The sequence below is a fragment of the Neltuma alba genome, unplaced genomic scaffold (genome assembly GCF_004799145.2).
Source record: "Neltuma alba isolate B1F8T4 unplaced genomic scaffold, ASM479914v2 tig00001135_pilon, whole genome shotgun sequence".
NCBI classification, from domain to species: domain Eukaryota; kingdom Viridiplantae; phylum Streptophyta; class Magnoliopsida; order Fabales; family Fabaceae; genus Neltuma; species Neltuma alba.
The window spans coordinates 38,794-58,682 of record NW_021632349.1 but is presented as its reverse complement, the minus strand read 5'-3'; the positions used below and the strand labels follow the sequence as shown (position 1 = coordinate 58,682).

At 33.5% G+C, this 19,889-nt stretch overlaps 3 protein-coding genes and 1 pseudogene across 3 annotated transcripts; all 4 read left to right on the top strand.

Moving 5' to 3' along the window:
* Window positions 1-17: 17 nt before the first annotated feature.
* On the top strand, window positions 18-1,873 carry LOC114751500 ((-)-germacrene D synthase-like; annotated as a pseudogene).
* Window positions 1,874-5,701: 3,828 nt separating this feature from the next.
* On the top strand, window positions 5,702-7,982 carry LOC114751488 ((+)-gamma-cadinene synthase-like). Its single transcript, XM_028940164.1, has 6 exons — window positions 5,702-5,927; window positions 6,299-6,422; window positions 6,796-7,037; window positions 7,166-7,236; window positions 7,426-7,662; window positions 7,767-7,982. The coding sequence occupies exons 1-6, from the start codon at window positions 5,702-5,704 to the stop codon at window positions 7,980-7,982; spliced, it is 1,116 nt and encodes a 371-aa protein (XP_028795997.1).
* Window positions 7,983-10,633: 2,651 nt separating this feature from the next.
* Window positions 10,634-11,999, top strand: LOC114751478 ((-)-germacrene D synthase-like). The gene is made up of 4 exons (XM_028940156.1): window positions 10,634-10,759; window positions 10,859-10,954; window positions 11,254-11,636; window positions 11,759-11,999. Exons 1-4 carry the CDS (start codon window positions 10,634-10,636, stop codon window positions 11,997-11,999), a joined length of 846 nt encoding a protein of 281 aa, XP_028795989.1.
* Window positions 12,000-12,396: 397 nt separating this feature from the next.
* LOC114751468 (probable terpene synthase 2) lies at window positions 12,397-13,004 on the top strand. Its single transcript, XM_028940147.1, has 2 exons — window positions 12,397-12,621; window positions 12,705-13,004. The coding sequence occupies exons 1-2, from the start codon at window positions 12,397-12,399 to the stop codon at window positions 13,002-13,004; spliced, it is 525 nt and encodes a 174-aa protein (XP_028795980.1).
* Window positions 13,005-19,889: the final 6,885 nt, after the last annotated feature.

Below are 19,889 nucleotides of genomic sequence, written 5' to 3'. Positions count from 1 at the left end.
GTGTCAACCACCGCTTAAGTCAGCCTCTGCACAAGAGATTGCGTAGGCTAGAGGCAAAGCATTACATGTCTTTCTATCAGCAACAAGATACTTCCCAAAATCACAAAATTGCTCAACTTTGCAAAACTAGATTTCAATGCTGCAGCAACTGCATCAAAAAGAACTTGGCAATATCACCAAGTAAGTGAAGTGTTGTATTCTCTTAACTAGTAATGACTTGTAGGATATAACAATGAACACTACTGTTAATTGTATTATAGGTGGTGGCAAGGATCAGAGTTTGTGAGAAAGGTCCCTTATGCAAGAGATAGGTTGGTGGAGGCCTACTTTTGGTCTTTGGCCTTGTCCTATGAGCCTCAGTTTAGCACAGCGAGGATGCTAGTTGGCAAAATGGTTGCTATTTTCTGTCTTCTTGATGATACTTATGATGCCTATGGTACACTTGAAGAACTTGAACTCTTCACAGAGGCCTTCCACAGGTTTAATTAATCACAGATATATATATATATATATATATATTTTAGGGCCATTTAACAATCTTTTCACTGATTCTTGAATCTTATACATGACTGATAAATTTCGTTTATTATTTGATTATCAGATGGGATATAAGTCCCATTGAATCTCTTCCAGAGTGTATGAAAGTGGTGTTTGAAGCAGTTGTAGTACTGTGCAATGAAATGGAAATGGTAACTGCAAAAGAAGGAACGTCAAATTTTGTGATCCCACTTGTTAAACAAGCGGTATGCTATAAGTGATCTTGAAGGATGTTACATTTTATTCGATTTGTAACTTAGTAGTTAATTACGTACATGTTTTTGGTTGTAGTTTTATAACTTGACGAAGGCATACTTGATGGAAGCAAAATGGTGCAATGAAAACTATATTCCAAGTTATGAGGAGTACAAGGATAATGGCGTTGTATCCTCCACTTTCCCACTTCAGATAACTACATTTCTGGGCCTCGGAAACCTTGCAACCAAAGAGGTGTTTGATTGGATTTCCACAAATCCAAAAATAGTTAGGGCTGGCTCACTTATTGCTAGACTCATGGATGACATGGCCTCTCATAAGGTACAACTGAAGACACGAAGGATTCTACCCATGTCAATTAATTTTGATGTTTCAAATGAAATGGTTCTTTTAGTCTTAATTATAGGGCAAAATTAATTAATTTTACGGTTATGAAGAAGTGGTTATTGATATCTTTAAATTTATAGAAATATATGACGTTCTAATCTCGTCCTTCACTAAAATTAAAGATTACAATAATATGTTTTCCCAAAAAAAAAAAAAAAGCATGCCAACAGTTTGTTGCAATCGAGGAGGGCATGATTTAAAACAAAATTCAATTACCAAATTTTTGCGGCCATAAAGACTTTAAAATTTTGCCCGTAAGTATATAAACTATTGTTCTTTTTATATATCCTTACATTTTAGATTAATAGTGATGTCATAAAGCACATACATAATCCTTATATTAGTTGGAAGAAACAAATACAAATAGTTTTACTGTTTTTTTTTTTTTGCATGGACATGTAGTTTGAGCAGGAGAGAGGGCATGTTGCTTCAGGAGTGGAATGTTGCATGAAGCAGTATGGAATTTCAGAAGAAGAAGCCTATAAAATACTCGATGAAGACATCAAAAATTACTGGAAGGATATTAATGAGGAGTGCCTGAACAATCCACATGATGTTCCAAAGTCCGCGCTTGGTTTTGTCCTCAATTTTGCCCAAGGGATTGAGGTTGTCTATGAAAATCAAGAAGACAGATTTACCAATGGCAAGTCTCTCAAACATTATGTCGTCCAGCTCCTCTTGAACCCCATACCCATTGAGCCGTGACGCAGCTTTATATATTTTATATTTAGGACTTGTCATTTGAATTCGTTGTGTTGCCGCGTGTAATAGTGATCTAGCTACTTCCTAGGTTATCCAACTATGCTGTTATTGATTACTGTGTTTGTTTAAGAATTGAAGTTTGTTTATTGTTCTCTTTTTTTGAGGCATGAATAAAAATGTATTATTACGTTAAAGAACCTTCCATAATACTACAGATCCTTGCGAGTTTAATTTTGACCTGTCACACGGCTTTTTGGATTTAAACATGTTATACTTTTATTGAATATTTGAGTGATCGAAAAGTAATTCCTCAAATTTCGTGTTAAAAATTCTAAATTGAAAACTGCGTTTTTCATATGAATAAATGTATGTTTGATATTTTTATTATATATGAAATATTGATGCATAAAAGTATGTTGATCCTGTGTAAACTATGCGGTTTCAAATAGATTAATGACATAGTACATAAATTAGAAAATATAAATCAATGGCTGAAAAATTATTTCCTAACTAACAGATTCTCACGTGCAATATATCAGATGTTTAAAAAAAAAAAACTTCATACAATAAATCAAATTTTAAGTGCTAAGGCATGTTTTCATAATTCTACTAAAAATAATCAAGATCACATTTCCTTTCCACGACAATAACTAGTATTATAGATTTGAATTATCTTCAAATGAATCTAAACCTGCGCTGTATTCGACTTGTTTTGGGGCTTTATGAGTCATGGAACTTTTGCATTAATAAATTTAATTCAGCAATTTACAAATACGCATTAACTATCCATAAATATTAATTTGCATTCCTCAGCAAGTTTGTGTTGTTTGTCTAATCACAACAGAGATTTATAAATTAACAAGTTGAATTTAGCTATTCACAACAAAAAATGTGATAAAGTTGCATTTTTAATAAACATATGTTGTTATTCAATTACAAGATAGGTTTATAAATTAAATCCAATTTAGTAATTTACAAGTCCAATTTAATAATTTAAAAGTCTAATATATACAAATCTAAAACTAAAGTTGAGTCTATGGACCAATTAGAAATTTGTTGAACTTGTCAAGGTCAAATGGGATTTTCCTAAGTGACTTTAAAGAGGATTTCTGTATAATTAATTTATTCATTTGGGATCGGATTTTAATTTTCTTTAAATAGAAACCCCGAAAATGGCGTCTTACTCTTTATGTGGTGGATACTAATGGATCAACCTAACATTACCAAATTTTAATAAGATTGATAATTAGGCCTCAAAAAATCAACTTAACGACAGATATATTCAAATTTTTTTTTAAAATGAGTCGTAAATACCAATTTAGATAGTTGCAAACAAGAATTTTAGCTGTAAACTCGCGATAAGACTTGTTATTTGAATTCGTTGTGTATATCAAGTTTGTGGGTGATGTGGATATATTCCTAGCTATTATCGAATCATGTTTGCTTATGAATTTGACGTTTCTGTGTGGCTTTCTTATTTTGTTTTGAGGCGTGAATATAAATTAGTTGTTTGACTAATTTTCTTGTGTCTTTTTCTCACCGGTCATCATTATTATCACCGACAAGTTTCTTCCCTCTCATACCCACAAATTCATTAGTCGAGCATTAATCACTGTAAACTTTTTCATTGGTGTTCCATAAGCAAATGAAGACCACAAATTTTCCATGGTTACAAGTCTTTTTCAACAGTATGCGTGTTGTTTTCTTAAACGTTTTCAAATTTTTCTTCTATTGACACCATGCTTTTAGGGAGAAAAACTTCTTTTGTTTCTGAAAAGTTTCATGTGTTTTGAAACAAAAATTATTTCCTTTTCCTAAAAAGTTTTATATTTTTTTAAAAAATTGTTTCTTATTATTGAAAAGTTTGGCATTTTTTCAGGAAAATATTCAATTTTGCTCTTCATTAAAACTAGAATTATATCCATAATAAAATGCTCCATTGAATTAACGATTGGTAACAAGAAACTCAATTCCGATGAAACATAATGAGGCTAACAATAAATGAAGGAGGGGCAGGATTGGAGGGGAAAAAATCTAATACTATAGGAGTATATTTTTATCCTCTATTTAGGACTGAGTAGGAAAGAAGTACTTAGAATTATACTCCCTCCGGTCATAAATATAAGACCCATTTTGTAGTGTAATTTACACTACAAAATGGGTCTTATATTTATGACCAGAGGGAGTAATTAGTAATAGGACCCAAGATAGTACCTCTTTAATCTCTATAAATATATATACCCCCTCGGCACCTCCCATCCAATGTATCAATCATCACATTTGACCATCTCATCCAGAACAAAGAGACGTGATTAGTTACATTTTAATGTTTAAAAAAGAAACAAACTTTTCAATTTACCTTCATTAAATGCATCATCGTTTAAAAATATAAATCCATCTCCTGTACAAACTTTTACTCAACTCATACGAAATTATAAAAAGGGTAAAGTTAGGGGAAAAAAATTGATAGTCCATCTTCCTATGCAAAGTGACTTATAAAACGAATTAAATTATGAAAGTTTTCTAGAATGTGACTCACATATGAGAATGGAGGGAGTGTTTGTATTGGATTGTATGTATATGTTTCATTATATTTTTTGGATGAAATAGAATATTTTCTTTTTAAATTTTTTAAAATTAGTAAATCCTACCAAACAATTTTATCACAAATATGCCTTCCTGTACAATATGTTTATGAGCCTAACTTCATGGCGGATCGTACTTTAATTAGGCCTTTGTCTATGTATTATAAGCCTTAGCATGGATATAATTAACTTACCTAATTTCTTTAATCTAATCAAATTAATTAAATATGTCTTATATTAAAGACCAAAGGAGTATTTCTCAGGTGCGGTGTTGCGAGTTCAGCCCTTTATGTGATACGTATATATGTGATTTTCCTTCTATTAGATGAATAATGCCAAAAAAGTTATTAAAATTTTTAACAGGTAGTTAATAATCTTATAGCCAAGCAGTATGAAAACCTTGCAGGTAGAAAGTCGCATATTCTACCCCGTTTATAATTTTACGTAAGTACGAAAGGAAAAGGTTTTCTATATAAGACCCACACAAGCAAGCTTTGTTCTGCCATGAAAACCCGTAGTTGAAGCAGAAGAGGGATACAGAGCGTCTTCTATTGCTGCTTCAACATTAGTTTCTGTTCCTCCTGCTTCAAGAAAACACACCAATGAGTCCCACATCGGAAGATACTGTGCAGAATTTCACCCTTCTATTTGGACCGACCATTCCCTTCAATATGCCTCTCACTCTCACTCTCACTCTTCTGTATACATAATTTACTGCTTTAAACTTTTCTTGCTGATTCTTCTGCTTTCCTCTTTATATCCATGCTTCCTTTCTTTCTTTCTTTCTTTCTGATGAGTACATATATAATGACGGTGCATGTGTGGGAAATTAATCTTACGGCCCAGGTATTTGAATTCTTCAAATCATATTACAGTATATCTTCTCTCAATATTTTATGATCAATTAATACTGAAGCTTTGAGCTTCCCTCATGTTGGCTCACTTACATCACTTAATTTTATATTTTAACTTCTTTTTTTTTTAATTCTGTTGCTGTTTGAGCTTAGAAGTAAATACTAGCTCCGATCATAATTATAAGACCTGGTTTGTAGATTACAAACCAGGTCTTATAATTAGGACTGGAGGTAGTATTAATTTTTAAGATCCTTTAATGATGTTATCAAGTGCTCTTATGATTACTCTTTCCATTTTTTTTTTTTTTACATCTTGGCGCACGTTGACGGATTTTTTCTTCTGACACTATCGTTATACGGGAAGTTAATCATAGTGAAACAGTGCAACACGTCGAAACTCTGAAAGAGGAAGTGAGGAAGATGCTTGTTCCTACCAGTGAGAAGCCCTCAATCTCAAAAGTTGAATTGATTGATTCAATTCAGCGCCTGGGTCTGAGATATCATTTTGAAAGTGAAATTGCAGTAGTGTTGCAGCAAACTCACAAGCACTACGTTCAAAATGGCCAATTAATTCTTGACTCAGACCTATGCTCTCTTGCTTTGCTTTTCAGATTACTGAGGCAAGATGGATATCTCATTTCACCTGGTGTATATATATATCTGCCTCATGGTTGAGTAGAAAAATTACATCAAATGACTTAAATGATGAAATGTTTTAAAATCGTAACCATTTATTGTGAATATTTATGCCAAATCAGACGTATTTAGTAAGTTCAAAGAAGGAGAAGGAAAGTTTAGTGAAAGAGTTAGCAACGATGTGGAAGGAATGCTGAATTTATACGAACCTGCTCATCCGAGTATTCATGGAGAAAAAATCTTAGATGAAGCATGGCTTTCACTTCCACTCAACTTCCGGCCATCATCAAGACTATTGAACCAAACACATTTCTTAGCTTGGTGAACAAGTTCATAATAGTTTAAGGCAATCTCTCCACAGGAAAATTCCAAGGTTATAAGCTCGAAAGTATATTTCAATCTACCAATTACAACCTTCCCACAATGAAGCCTTGCTAACCTTAGCAAAATTAGATTTCATTGTCCTTCAAAATCTGCATCAGAAAGAAGTTGCAGATGTTCGCAAGTAAGTCCTTGAACCTCTTGAACCTTAGATTTTTTTCCTTTAATTGTAAGGATATCTAAATGTGGATGGACTTAAGTTGATGTGACAAGTCTTCTATGGAATAGCATTGGGCTTAATAAATTGAAACCACCCATATATTATAACATATGGAATTATCTCTTTGCGGACAGAAAAAGAAACATTGTACATGTTGTGGGGGGCGTCGGCCCCATGTTTCTTGAGCCTATGACCCACCATGTTTCTTTCACGCTGCGAGGAAACTGAGAGCTTAGACTAGCTAGTGACGACGATAGATCTAAGCCTTTTAGGTTAACTTAATTACTTTCTTGCTATATATATAGAGCTAATGGATTTTGGTGGGGTTACGGATCAGGTGGTGGAACAGCTTGGATGTGCCCGGAAATCTATCATATGCGAGAGACAGGATTGTGGAATGTTACTTTCGGATTCTTGCAGTTTATTTTGAGCCTCAATACTCTTTAGGCAGATTGATACTCACCAAAGTGATAGCCGTTTTATCCCTTATTGATGATACTTATGATGCTTCTGGAACCATCGATGAGCTGACCATTTTCACTGATGCACTTGAGAGGTATATACGGTACATATCAGTGTGTACACACTGAAAATCTTGCGTTTTTTTAATGTTTGGTTCTAATATATTGTTTTTTTAATTAAATAAAAGTATTAACCGATCAATGATTGTATAAGGTGAGATATTTGCTGCTTGGATGATCTCCCAGACTACATGAAGTTACCTTACGAGGCACTGTGGAATGTTTATGATGAAATGGATCAGTGCATGAGGAAGGGAGTACAGCATTAATTACGCAATATCTGAAGTATGATCAAATGAACCAAGTCACAGTTTAAGGACTTGGTTACAATCGAGTCAAAAATCAAAATACTAATTTTCCCAATAAACAATTTAGAAAATTAAAGTTCTTAGTTATATACAATTATATTTAGTCACCTAAAGAGTGACGATGTAAGTTGATGGCAGATGAAGAAGGCGGCGAGAGCCTTCATGAGAGGGGCCAAATGGTTCAATGAAAACTACGTGCCAACAACAGAACAGTACCTTGAGACAGCAGTGATAACTTCTTGTTATTCATTGCTCTCAACAGTATCTTTCTTTGGGTTGGGACATCTTGCCACTGAGGACATGTTCAAATGGGTTACAAGTCAGCCGAAGCTTGTCAAAGTTTCTTCCCTTATTTGCAGAGCCATGGACGACATTGTCTCTAGTGAGATACTTAATTATATGACATACATAATTAAAATGAAGATCATTTAATTTGGTGATTTTGAAACCTTTTAATTTGTGTGCGTACAGTTTGACAGAAAAGAGGGCACGTTGTGTCTGTTCTTGACTGCTATATGAAGGAACATGGTGTGACAAGGCACGAAGCCATTGAAGAGTTTCGTAAGGTTGTTAGTAATGCGTGGAAGAATATGAATGAAGAACTCCTTAGACCTTTGGGAGTGGACAGGCCCTTTCTAATGCCCACCTCTGAACTTAGCTCGTGTTATGGACGGGCTTTGCAAAGAACAAGATAATTACACTCATGCTAAAGGCATCATGAAGAATTCCATTACAGATTTGTTGGTGGATCCTGTGCCTATAGGAGCAGCAACCTCGTTTTTCTCATACATTTATACTATTTCTAGTCTTTAATATAAGATCTAGTTAACTAGTTAGATCTTATATTAAGCACTGGAGGTAGTAGTTTACAGTCTCCTTACTTAGACAAATTGTTGAAGTAGTATTAGATGTTGGGTAACAAAAAAATTGGGATAGCTACTATCGTAAGTCTATATATAAAGGATTATGGCTTGGGAGTAATATAGAGGCTGGATCCTCACCTAGAGAAAGGTTCCCTTCTCATTTGTCAATGTTGGTGTTAGTTCACCTTTTAAACAAGGGTTTAATTTTTTCTATGTTCGTCACTTTTAGAGGGTTGATTGTTATTTGTATTGCTTGATCTTAGCATGTTATTAATAAAAAAAGATATGTTCTTTTTTCCTCTTATCTCATGTGATTAACACACATGAGCCAATAGGAAGGACAAAGAATAAAATTAATCTGTACTAGCTCCCTACCATTTTTAATATATATAAGAGCTATTTAATTAATTGAAATAGATTAAGAAACTCACATAAGTTAGTGGATCAGAACAAATTATCTACGTGTAAAACAAGAGGAGTATCTAAATCATTGTCCCAACCTAATTTATATGATTTAAATTTGAAAATTTTAATTAGTTAACTTTTTTTTAAGAAAATGAAATGTTACATTTTGATAAGTGATTGTTAAAAAATAAAATTTATTTATTTTGAATTTTATGATTATTAAAAATGTACAAATAATAATATGGAGGACAAAGAGTTATCCATTGGCATTGTTAGCTAATTTCTATTGGAAGTACGAGGACAACCAAACGTATCCCAACTATACTAGCTTTTGATTGAAAAAATAAAATAAAATAATTTTAATAGTCATTAAGTGACTTTTAATGATAAAAAGATTAATTTAGATTTTTTTTGTGCATGAAAAAACAAACTGTGTTTATGTTTTTTCACATTAATACCTGGAAAAATCACTATAAGCCTAAAAAAAATATTTATCAAAAAGTTCCTATAGCAATTAAATAGCATAAATCATGTTGTCATTTGGTACTGGAAACATATCATTCTCTTGTTATAAAATTTTTTAATAATGACAAATTTTTTTTTTTCTGAATCACATAATGGTTTTTCTTTTTTTTTTTTAAAGAGGAAATTTTGTTTATGCATTGAAAATAGTCCCCCCCCCCCCCCACCCCACCCCAAAAATGGCCTTTCGTGGCTTCAACTTACTCTAGACTACAAAGCTCCGAGACAAGATATAACTAATTCAGATAACTTTTTTTTAAAAGAAGTATTTTGGGCCAGAAACGATTATAACGTGTGCTTCAAATAGGAAGGATCTCGGCCCGACAATATCCTATCATGGATTAGTTAAAATTGCTGGGGCCCATTTTGTTGGCCCTCGCAAAAGCCCATTTAGTGTGGCACATCCTCCTTTGGTAATTCCGATGGATACGCAAACACAATATTTTATGTCGGGAGAGGGATCTTTTCACTTCTTTTTCCTTTCATTTTCCTTCACGTTTTATCTTGATCACAAGGTTACAATTTTCAGGCTTTGTTAATTAGCCCTCACGCTAATTTATGATGAAAATAAAACGAGGAACAATATATTTAACATAAATAATAAATTGAAAGAAATTAAAATAGTAAAAGAATAATTTTAAGAAAAAAACTTAGGTCAAATTACTGATCCATTATGTCAAATTTTCTAATCATACATGATCATATGTCTTTTTTTATTTTATATGAATTTATAATTAAATATTATTAAATATTAATATTTTCAAAATAGGAATCACAACTTGAGGTAATAAACATGAGGAACTTCATATAAGTATTGCCCCAATTTTAATATGCCATTTGTTTCCTAAACATGAAATATTAAATACTTATATAACTTATCACCCAAAAAAAAATTTTATATAACTACTTGTGTAGAAAGAATATACACACTTCATTATATTTCATGAGGTCTCATTTAAAATTGTTATGCTATTTCATTTTTTTTCAGTTAAATTTTATTTGATTAAGTCGTTTTTCAATTAAATTGTTTGAATGAAATTGATGCTGAACACAAGTTTTTAGACAAGTGTTAATCGCTTAAAGAACAACTTAATGGAAGAGAAATGGATAATTTTTCACACATATATTGTCTTCCTTCAATAATCAGTCTAAAATAAAAAAACTAATTCACATCCTTAGTATAAAAGTTAGATAATAACTCATAAAAATAAAAAATTAATTAAGTTAGTAATTATAATAAATGTGTTTTTTTAGAATGCGCTTTCCAATCCTACGCATTTAACTACTCCTTTGAGTCAGAACAAATTTTATATTTATCTCTTATATTTATGACAGGAGGCAGTAAGAAAAATAAAATGATGTGTGCCCACCCATTTCTTTTAACTTTTTCACTAGTGACCCGCCATTTATAAATTGTGAGAAACGTGCATGGATTCTAATTCCCCAGGTGAGAGGAGCAAATTAATTGAGAAGAATAATTTAATGAATTGATCTTTGACTTTTCCTATAAATACCCACACATACCCTACACTGTGGCTACAGCGTAGACTCACGAGATGTCTATCGTTGCTGCTTCAACGACCCTTGTTCCTTCTACATCAGCCCATTTGCGTCGACATCTTGCAGATTATCATCCTACTCTTTGGAAGGATTATTTCCTTCAATCTGCTTCCCAATCTTTGGTATATACTTGAAGCTCTCTCTCTCTCTCTATATGTATATATATACTTCTTGTTATCTTGGTTTACTTGATAACGATGAGTTGCTTAAAAACTGTGCAGGAAGTTGATGAAGAAATGGGGAAACAAGTTGAAACAGTGAAAGAAGAAGCGGGGAAGATGCTCATATCTACAAGGATGGAGAAGCCCTCAACCAAAGTACTCGAACTGATTGATTCAATTCAACGTTTGGGCTTGTCGTACCTTTTTTAACGTGAGATCGATGACCTACTGCAGCAAATTCACAACACTTACGTGCAAAATAATGAAATTGTAACTCATACTGAAGATCTCCATTCTCTCGCTCTACTCTTTAAGCTACTGAGGCAAGAAGGGTATCCCATTTCACCTGGTATGTGTGTGTGTATATTTGCTATACTATGAGTTTAATTTGCTTCCTTCAATATGTTTTATTAATAACTAAAGATATAAACATATATTTCATTACCATGTATAAGATATGTTCAACAAAGTTCAAGGATGAGCAAGGAAGCTTCAGTGAAAAGATAGCATCAGATGTTGAAGGGATGTTGAGTTTGTACGAAGCTGCGCATCTCAGTGTTCATGGAGAGGACATTTTAGACGAAGCGCTTGCTTTTACTTTCAATCGTCTTCATCGCTCCATCACCACCATTGAATCAAACCCTTTTCTCGCAGCAAAACTCCGCCATAGCTTAAAGCAGTGTCCTTACAGCTGGGGATTGCCAAGGCTAGAGGCACGAAAGTACATTTCCATATACCACTTGAATCCCTCCTGTAATCAAGTTCTTCTGAAGCTGGCGAAATTAGATTTCGATATGTTCCAAAAACTGCATCAGAAGGAGTTCGGCAATCTCTGCAAGTGAGTTCTCGAGCCTCTTCGGATAAAATAATTAGTTTGTCACTTTGAGAAAAATGTTATATTGATTATGAAAATGCAAGAAACTTCGCTTTAATAATTCTTTGGTCTCTACGTACGTTTAGGTGGTATAACAAATTGGATGTGCAAAGAAATCTTTCATATGCAAGAAACAGGATCGTCGAACTATGCTTTTGGATTCTTACGGTTTATTTTGAGCCTCAGTACTCTAAAGCTAGAAGCATAATGACCAAAGTGATTGCCCTACTATCCATCATTGATGATACATTCGATGCGTATGGAACTATCGATGAACTAGAACTCCTCAACGAGGCAATCCAGAGGTTTATATCAGTTCTGATCTGAATTCTCGAGTTTTGATCTATCTGTTTAGAAGAAATCAGTGTGTGTGTGTATATATATATATCTCACCATCTCTTTTTCTGGTTTTCCTGCTGTTGAATTAATGCTGGCATATTCGTTGCTTGGACAATCTCCTAGAATATATCAAATTATTTTACAAGGAACTGTTGAACGTTTTCCAAGAAATAGATGAAGATATGGGGAAAGAAGGAAGATCATACAGTGTTTACTATTCCAAACAAGAGGTATATATATATATTATACATATGAATGACTTTGTTCTTTTAACCATCATCAATTCCGCAACTTTTTGAAACTATAAACGAACCAGATGTGACCGTCGATATCAAATATACTGTAATTTCGTTGATGAAAGTTTAAAAAGGCAGTGGAAGCCTACATGACAGAAGCAAGATGGTTAAATAAGAAGCATATTCGGACAACAGAGGAGTACATGAACGTATCGACAGTATCAACTTGTTATCCAGCTCTTTCCGCTGCTTCTTTCATCGGCATGGGAGACATAGCCTCCGAGGATGTCTTCAAGTGGGCCCAAACTCACCCTAAAGTCATTAAAGCTTCTGCACTTATTTGCAGACTCATGGATGACATTGTCTCTGGTGAGGTAACTACACATATACACACATTAATTCTTTCGAACTAGAAATTAAGGTGAAGATTTGGTGCTTAATATAGTTATTGATGTAGTTTGAGAAGAAAAGAGAGCACATTGCGTCACTGATAGAATGCTACATGAAGGATTATGGAGTGTCAAAGGAGGAAGCCATTGGTGAACTTGAGAAGAAGATCGGGAGTGCGTGGGAGGATATTAATGAAGAGTGTCTGAGACCAAATATTAGCCAAGGGATGCCAAAGCCCATTCTGATGCGAGTTCTGAACGTGACTCGTTTCATGAATGTCATGTACAAGGATGTCGATAACTTCACGCATTCTGGAGGACTCATGAAGGATTCTATTCAACTTGTGATCCTTGACCCTGTGCCATAAATATGATCATTATCTTATATTAGTGTTTCCTTAATTCGTTGCTTGGTTTTACTCAGGAGTATCATGAAAAATTCAACGTGTGGCATATTTTATATATATATATATATGGGGTGTTTTTGTTTACTTCAAGGGTGAAATGTATCTTCCCGTGTCCTTTGGGAATAAGCTTGTTTTTGTGTTTTTGATTGAAGATGATGAGTGAGAAAGAGAATGAGCGAGAGAAGAGGTAAGAGAGAATGGGTGGAAATGAAAGAGGAGAGATTCATGTAATTAATTGTAGGTAAAAATAAAAATATGCATTAAATTTTTGGACAAATGCTAATCATAATTTTTATATAGGACCAAGCATATCTACAGAAGAGTATGTTGCCTTTATATGAGCAAGGGAGTTCCCCCCCCCCCCCAATCTTAGACAAACAAACGGCATTAAATATTTTTTATTTTTCTTAGAGCAACGCCGCAGCTGTAAGTTGAGTATAAGTCGGATCAAAATCAAAGTGCTTCGAAGAGAATATGATATTTGTGAGTAAAATTTTAGTTGGGAACGAAGAGGAGGGAAGGGAGGTAAGTGGAGGAAAACAAAATTTTGATGTTTATTTATTAGTAAAATCAAGGGAAAATTAATCTTTTGGTCCTCTAACTTTTAACTCATTTTTAATTCAGTCCTTCAACTATAACTAGACACGACTCTTGAACTTTAATTCAGTTATGACTCAGTCCCTTAACTTTTCACATTTAATAATTTAATCCTTTTTCATATATAAATTATGTTGAGTCATCAATTAATTATCTGATGTGGCAAAAATATTATTTAAAAGTATTAAAAATGGCAATTAGAGCTTCTAGCGTAGAAAAAAAAAAAGCATAAGCTTTCTTCTTTGTTCTTCACCCGCTCTGGCAAGGCCACGCCGGCGAAATTCAAAAAGGCTGTAGTGTGAACCAAATGGTGAACTCTGCATGCTGCTACTCCTATTTCAATGTTGCAGCAAGTAAGATGGTGAACTCCACGTTTTCTCCCAGAAAATTTGCAAGTTGGAATAACAGATGCAATAAGAATGGATGTGGAAAAACAAGTAAATAGAAGTTTGGTGGACCAAAGATAGAGATTACCGGAAACCACAGCAATTTTATGCCATATATGAGACTCCATTTGAACTATGCTTCTCTAACCTGGTCTCCAAATGTCAGCAGTGACAGATGTAAAGGTGCCCAGGTGCTTTCAGTTCTGTAATTGATTCAACTTCAAGGATACAATTCGATAGTGCTAATTTATATTGGAATTGGACAGTGTACTTGTCATAGGGCCTGCGCTGCACACGGTGTGGCTGACTTTTTGATTCACACTGTATCCTTTTTGAATTTTCCCGGTGTGGCCTCGCCGGAGTTGTTGAAGAAGAAAGCTGATGCTTTTTTCCCCCCATGCCGGAAGCTCTAATTGCAACTTTTAATACTTTTAAATAATTATTTTTGTCACATCAGATAATTAATTGATGACTCAACATATATATATATATATATATATATGAAAAAGGATTAAGTTATTAAATGTGAAAAGTTGAGAGACTAAGTCATGACCGAGTTGAAAGTTCAGGGACTGAGTTACATTGTGTCAAAGTTAGAGAGGACTGAGTTAAAAATGAGTTAAAAGTTAGAAGATCAAAAGATTAATTTTTCCTAAAATTAATCTCTTAATCCTGATACTTTTAACTTGGTAGTCCTCAAGTTTAATCTCAAGTTTGACTTCAGTACTTAAAATTGCTAAAACTAAGTCTCATCCATGTGGCAAAAAATAGAGCTGAGGTGGCATCTTAATAAGCTCCAAATCATTCTTATTTGGAAAGGGGAAAGAGAGAGAAAGTGAGGAAGAAAGATGAGAAGAGAGGTGACGGATGAGGAAGGTGGGCATGAGTTGCAGCAGATTTTTTATTTTTCTAAAGAGGACCCCGAAACAACTGTTCCTGGAGCCTCATCTCTTTTGCAAATTAAATTCTCCCACGCACACCTTCCTCCTTCCACCAAACCCTAACGCCTCCTTCCCCTAGTGGGCAATGTCACTTGGCCACCTCATTTCCAGAACGGAAGATCCATTTCAACCACCTCTCATAATCTGATTTCTTTGAAGCCAAATAAAGCTGATGAAAAAGTTTCATACTGTGGGACATGAAGAGCGTTCCATCAAATAACATTCAAAAGCCGAACAATATTACAGAATCTAACTTGCTGGACTACTTAGTCCAGCTTCCTCAGCCACGGCGTCTCTTCCCCTCTTCCTTACTCTATTTTCTGTCGCGTAGATGAGTTCTCAAGGACTGAGTCAGTTTTAGCGATTTTAAGGGCTGAGTCGTAACATATTAAAACTGAAAGCATTAAATTGTAACAAGTCAAACTTGAGAAATTGAATCGCGGCCGAGCTAAAAGTATAAGAGTTGAAAGATTAATTTTCCCTTATTTATTTGATTTGGTTGGAAGTGGAAAAGAAAATTATAGCACATTTTATTTTGGTCCTAAATATATAAGATTCCAATCCACTTCGTCTCTTATATTATGTATTTTTTAAAGGTAGTCTTTCTAATAATAGTAATTCCAGCTAATAGACTTGATTAGTAAGGATATTTTAGGAAAGACAAAACATATTTATTATAAATAACTAATTTAACTTATTTTTTTAATCTGCTCAAATTAGGATCGAAGTTAGTATTAATTAATTAGATTGGTACGCAGTCTTCTTAATTAGTTGTGATCTGATGGTCGACAGCGGTAAAAAGAAAAGGATGGTCAAAGGATAATTATGTATAATATTAAATAAAAATCAACTACAAGCCGGCTCATTTTCACCTCCATAATGGCTCCTCACTCAGAATAATGTTCTATGAATAGTAGTGGTTTAATTTTGGGCTACGTGCATTTTTAATTTTGCGTATGGCATGTTTTCCAGATACTTCTCCTAGAGTGTAAAGATGGGAGTTTCAAAATTTGAAGTTTCTTCCCCCTCAATCCTTTCTCTCTCTATCATTTCAAAATCTGCAAGATTTCTTTCTCATGCTTGTTCGGCTTCCTTCTTAAGTTATATCCAATATTTTAAAATATAATAATCAGATAAAAAAAATTGTTGTAAATATAAGTGGGTGTGTTAAAAGTGAAATCCCACATTACTCAAGAGAGAGGAAGCTAAAGTATATATATACTGTCTTATATTATTGGGCTAGTGAATGGGTCTAGAGGAGAAGTAGGATCTCACGCATATGACAACGGCTCACCAGAGGAAATGCAGTTGAAAACTAATGATTCCCCTCCTGTGCATGAGTTAAGACAACATTATACACCTCTTACAAAAACCTTTATTTTATCAGTTTATTTTTTGAATTAGTCAGAGGTTACTGAATTTTTGGAAAGTTTTATTCCTCATTAAACCAAGATTATCCTTTTATTAATCCTTAAATCGTTTTTCATGAATTAATGCTTGCCAACATCTAAATTCAATTTTGGAATGTATCTAACGTTCATAACCGAAAGTGTAAATATAGTTTATTGTGCCAACATCTGAAACTGATGATTTAATTGTGTTTATTGTCACAAGTGTGGTGCCCAACATTCCGATATTCCGTGGCCTATATAAAGGGGTTCAAGATGGTGTGTTCAACACACTACTTTTGAGCCTTTGAGCATTCGTCTTCTCCTTTGCATTTCTCTTCTTCTCCTCTCTCTGTTGCTGGGTTATATTTCTATTTTTGCTTTTATGTCACCCTATTTGCTGCAAGAAAAGTTTGTTTAATCCTGGGCAGTGCTACATCCATATTTACCTATGGTGACGGAATAACTCTTAAGGACAATATCTACTGGCACGACTCAAACCAGATTGATATGTAGCTCCAGTTTTCTTAACAAAAATAATATTAGAAATATATATATGATGATATAAATATGAGAAGTAAATATAAAATTACTAGATATATTTTTAAAGTTGGAATTAATATTAGCAGTTTTAAATTAAAATTAATACATGTAGAAATTACTTGAATTTTAATACAATTAAAATATTAATATTTAAATATTTCAATTTTTATAATAATTTTTATCTTTAAAAATATAACAATATCACAATATAACTATTTTTGATGTAGTAATATAAATATTTTTACTTACCTTTTATAATATAGTAAATTTTTCAGATTTTGTTAAATTTGTAAATCTTTTAGATTTGTGTCAATTTTTACATAAAGATAATAATTTTGTCTTGTAATTAATTTAATATTTTTCTCCAAAACTAACATTAATTGACAGAGCATGTTGTAAATTGACGATTGAACCAAGCAAGCTCATCACCTAAGACAAATGACAGAGTATGTTGGTTCGATGCAGTGTGACGATGTTAATTAGAAATTAGCAGAGGGGGTTGTTCAATGCTACGGGGGAGAGAAGGAAGAAGTCACTGAGCCAAGTAGGCTGTTAATTAGCATAATTCCTCGTAAATGGTGGAACGTTGTAATCAAAGTGAGTCAACAACATCTACCTATCTATCTAAAAACAATATACTACCTCCAGTCCTAAAGGCAAAAGATACTCCTTCGATCCTTAATATAAAACCTAATTTTTGAGTTGGTTTTGATCCTAAATATAAGATTCATTTATCATATTTATCAATTTTCTCTAAATTACCCCTATAGATACTCCTTCAACCATAATCAAGTAGAAGAGGGAGGGGGTATTAAGAAAGATGATTATGGTATTTTAGGAAAAATGTGTCACTTTTCTTATAATTAACTCACTTATCTAACTTCTTTAATCTAATCAAATTAGTTAAATGGGTCTTATATTAAGGACCAGAGGAGTAGTTAATTAATTTGAATATATTAAGAAAATAAGTTAAATAAGTTATTTGTAATAAATAAGTGTTGTTTTTTTTAAAATATCCTTACTAGTGAATTGTATTAGTTAGAACTACTATTATTAGAATGATTACTTTATGAAAAAAATAAATAAATATGAGAGGCAAAGTGGATTGGGGTCTTATATTTGAGACTAAAATAAAAGTCAAATGAGGTCTTATGTTAAGGATAGGAGGTAGTATAAACACACACATATAATCACAAACCCTTGAGCACTTGATGTCCCTTTCACCTGATGGTTGCCTCATCACACGCCACCGTTCCTTTGTTTGATCCTAGGGCAGTAAGCAGTGCTCTTTTCTGATGCAGACGCTTCATTTACCAGATTTCAACTTCCCAATAGCACCTTTTCTCTCTTCTCCCACCATTCACTGAGAGATGTGTGTTGTAGAAATCAATAAAAATGGAAACTCTTTTCGTTTTTGGTGGCCATATTTTGAACGAAGCATGTATAGAATATTATAGCAAACGAGTTTGATGAGTCTGGGTTTAATGAGTGAAGCAACTCACCAACCCCATCCTCTGGTTCCTTCTCTACCTAACTTCTCTCTGCAATTATTGGACCCCATCAAACTTTTGCTCATCAGTTTCTCCTTTTCTAAATTTCCCAAGTGTGCCATATCCAACGTCTCTTGTTATTTACTGCAAACCATTGCATGTATTGCTGTTCCTGCAATTCATTTATAGGGGAATCATCCTCAAAATTTGGCATCAAATTAATGCGCATGCACTAGATACAACCAACAGCCAGGTGTAATGGCCTAATTACTGCTGCATTTGGTATTTGTAAATGGAAAGAGGACAACGCACGGATTTGGTAAATAAATAACAGATAAGATCATTCTGTTTGCCTACCTTTTCAACCATCATTTTTTGCTTCATGTTTTGTCTTTTCTTTATTTTAGTTCTGCTCTAACAAGTCCTTAGAGATTGTCACCGGATATGGACTCCTTTACTTCTTCTGCTTGGTGAATCGTCTTCTTTTTTCTTTTTCCTCTTCATTCTTGACTTTTTACTCTCTCCTTTACGTGTTTCCCATTGTCTATCCCCACTCCTCTTCCCCCCCCCCCCAAATTCTTCCTCAATATCACGGGCAACACGGATACCTATTGAGCCATGAGGTAGCTTTATTGATATATTTTAGATTGTAAGACTTGTTATTCATTTATTTGAATTTGATATGTTGTGTGCCCAGTTTGATGGTGATATGGATACACTACTTAAAAATCAAATGAGCTATTATATTAAGAATCGAGAGGTAGTATCATGTTTGTTTATGCACTGAGGTTTGTTTGTGGTTTTCTTTAATTTTGATTAAGGCATGAATATAAACGTACTACGTTAGATAATCTCGTCTAATACTACGACTAATCTTTACGGGTGCTGATCAGTAGTCACGTGGCTTTAGGCTTTGCAACAAGCAAAGTCCAAAAGCGTCACGATAATATATACTCCAAATTATCTCTTTCAATTTTTAATATAAAAATTAGTTTGATTTTTAATTTATTTCTAAATATAATACCATACCTCAATCTACTTTATCTCTCATATTTTTTTTTCAAAGTAGTCCTTGTAGTGGTTGCACATGTTAAATATTCAATCAAATGATAGTTCTAATACATATAATTAGTAAGGGTATTTTAGAGAAGATAATACCTATTTATTACAAATAAATAACTTAACAAATTTTCTTGATCTAGAATTCGATTATCTGTCCAATGCTGTGCACAGTTTCTTCTTTGGACCAACAATAATGTTGTGCCTAGTTGAACAATGAAAATGCGGCCAATGGGATAATAAAATTTGCATATGCCTCATCAACAGAAATTTGATGTGTGATTCCATGCATATAAAAAAAATGCATGGTCTCGAAATACTCCACGTGTTTAATATCAGAGAATTTTGGGAATAATTATAGTGGTCCATGTATTTCTCTTACACGTTTGATTCGTCGCTTTTGGTCCACTTTTTTTTTTTTTATAAAAATTATCCTACTAAG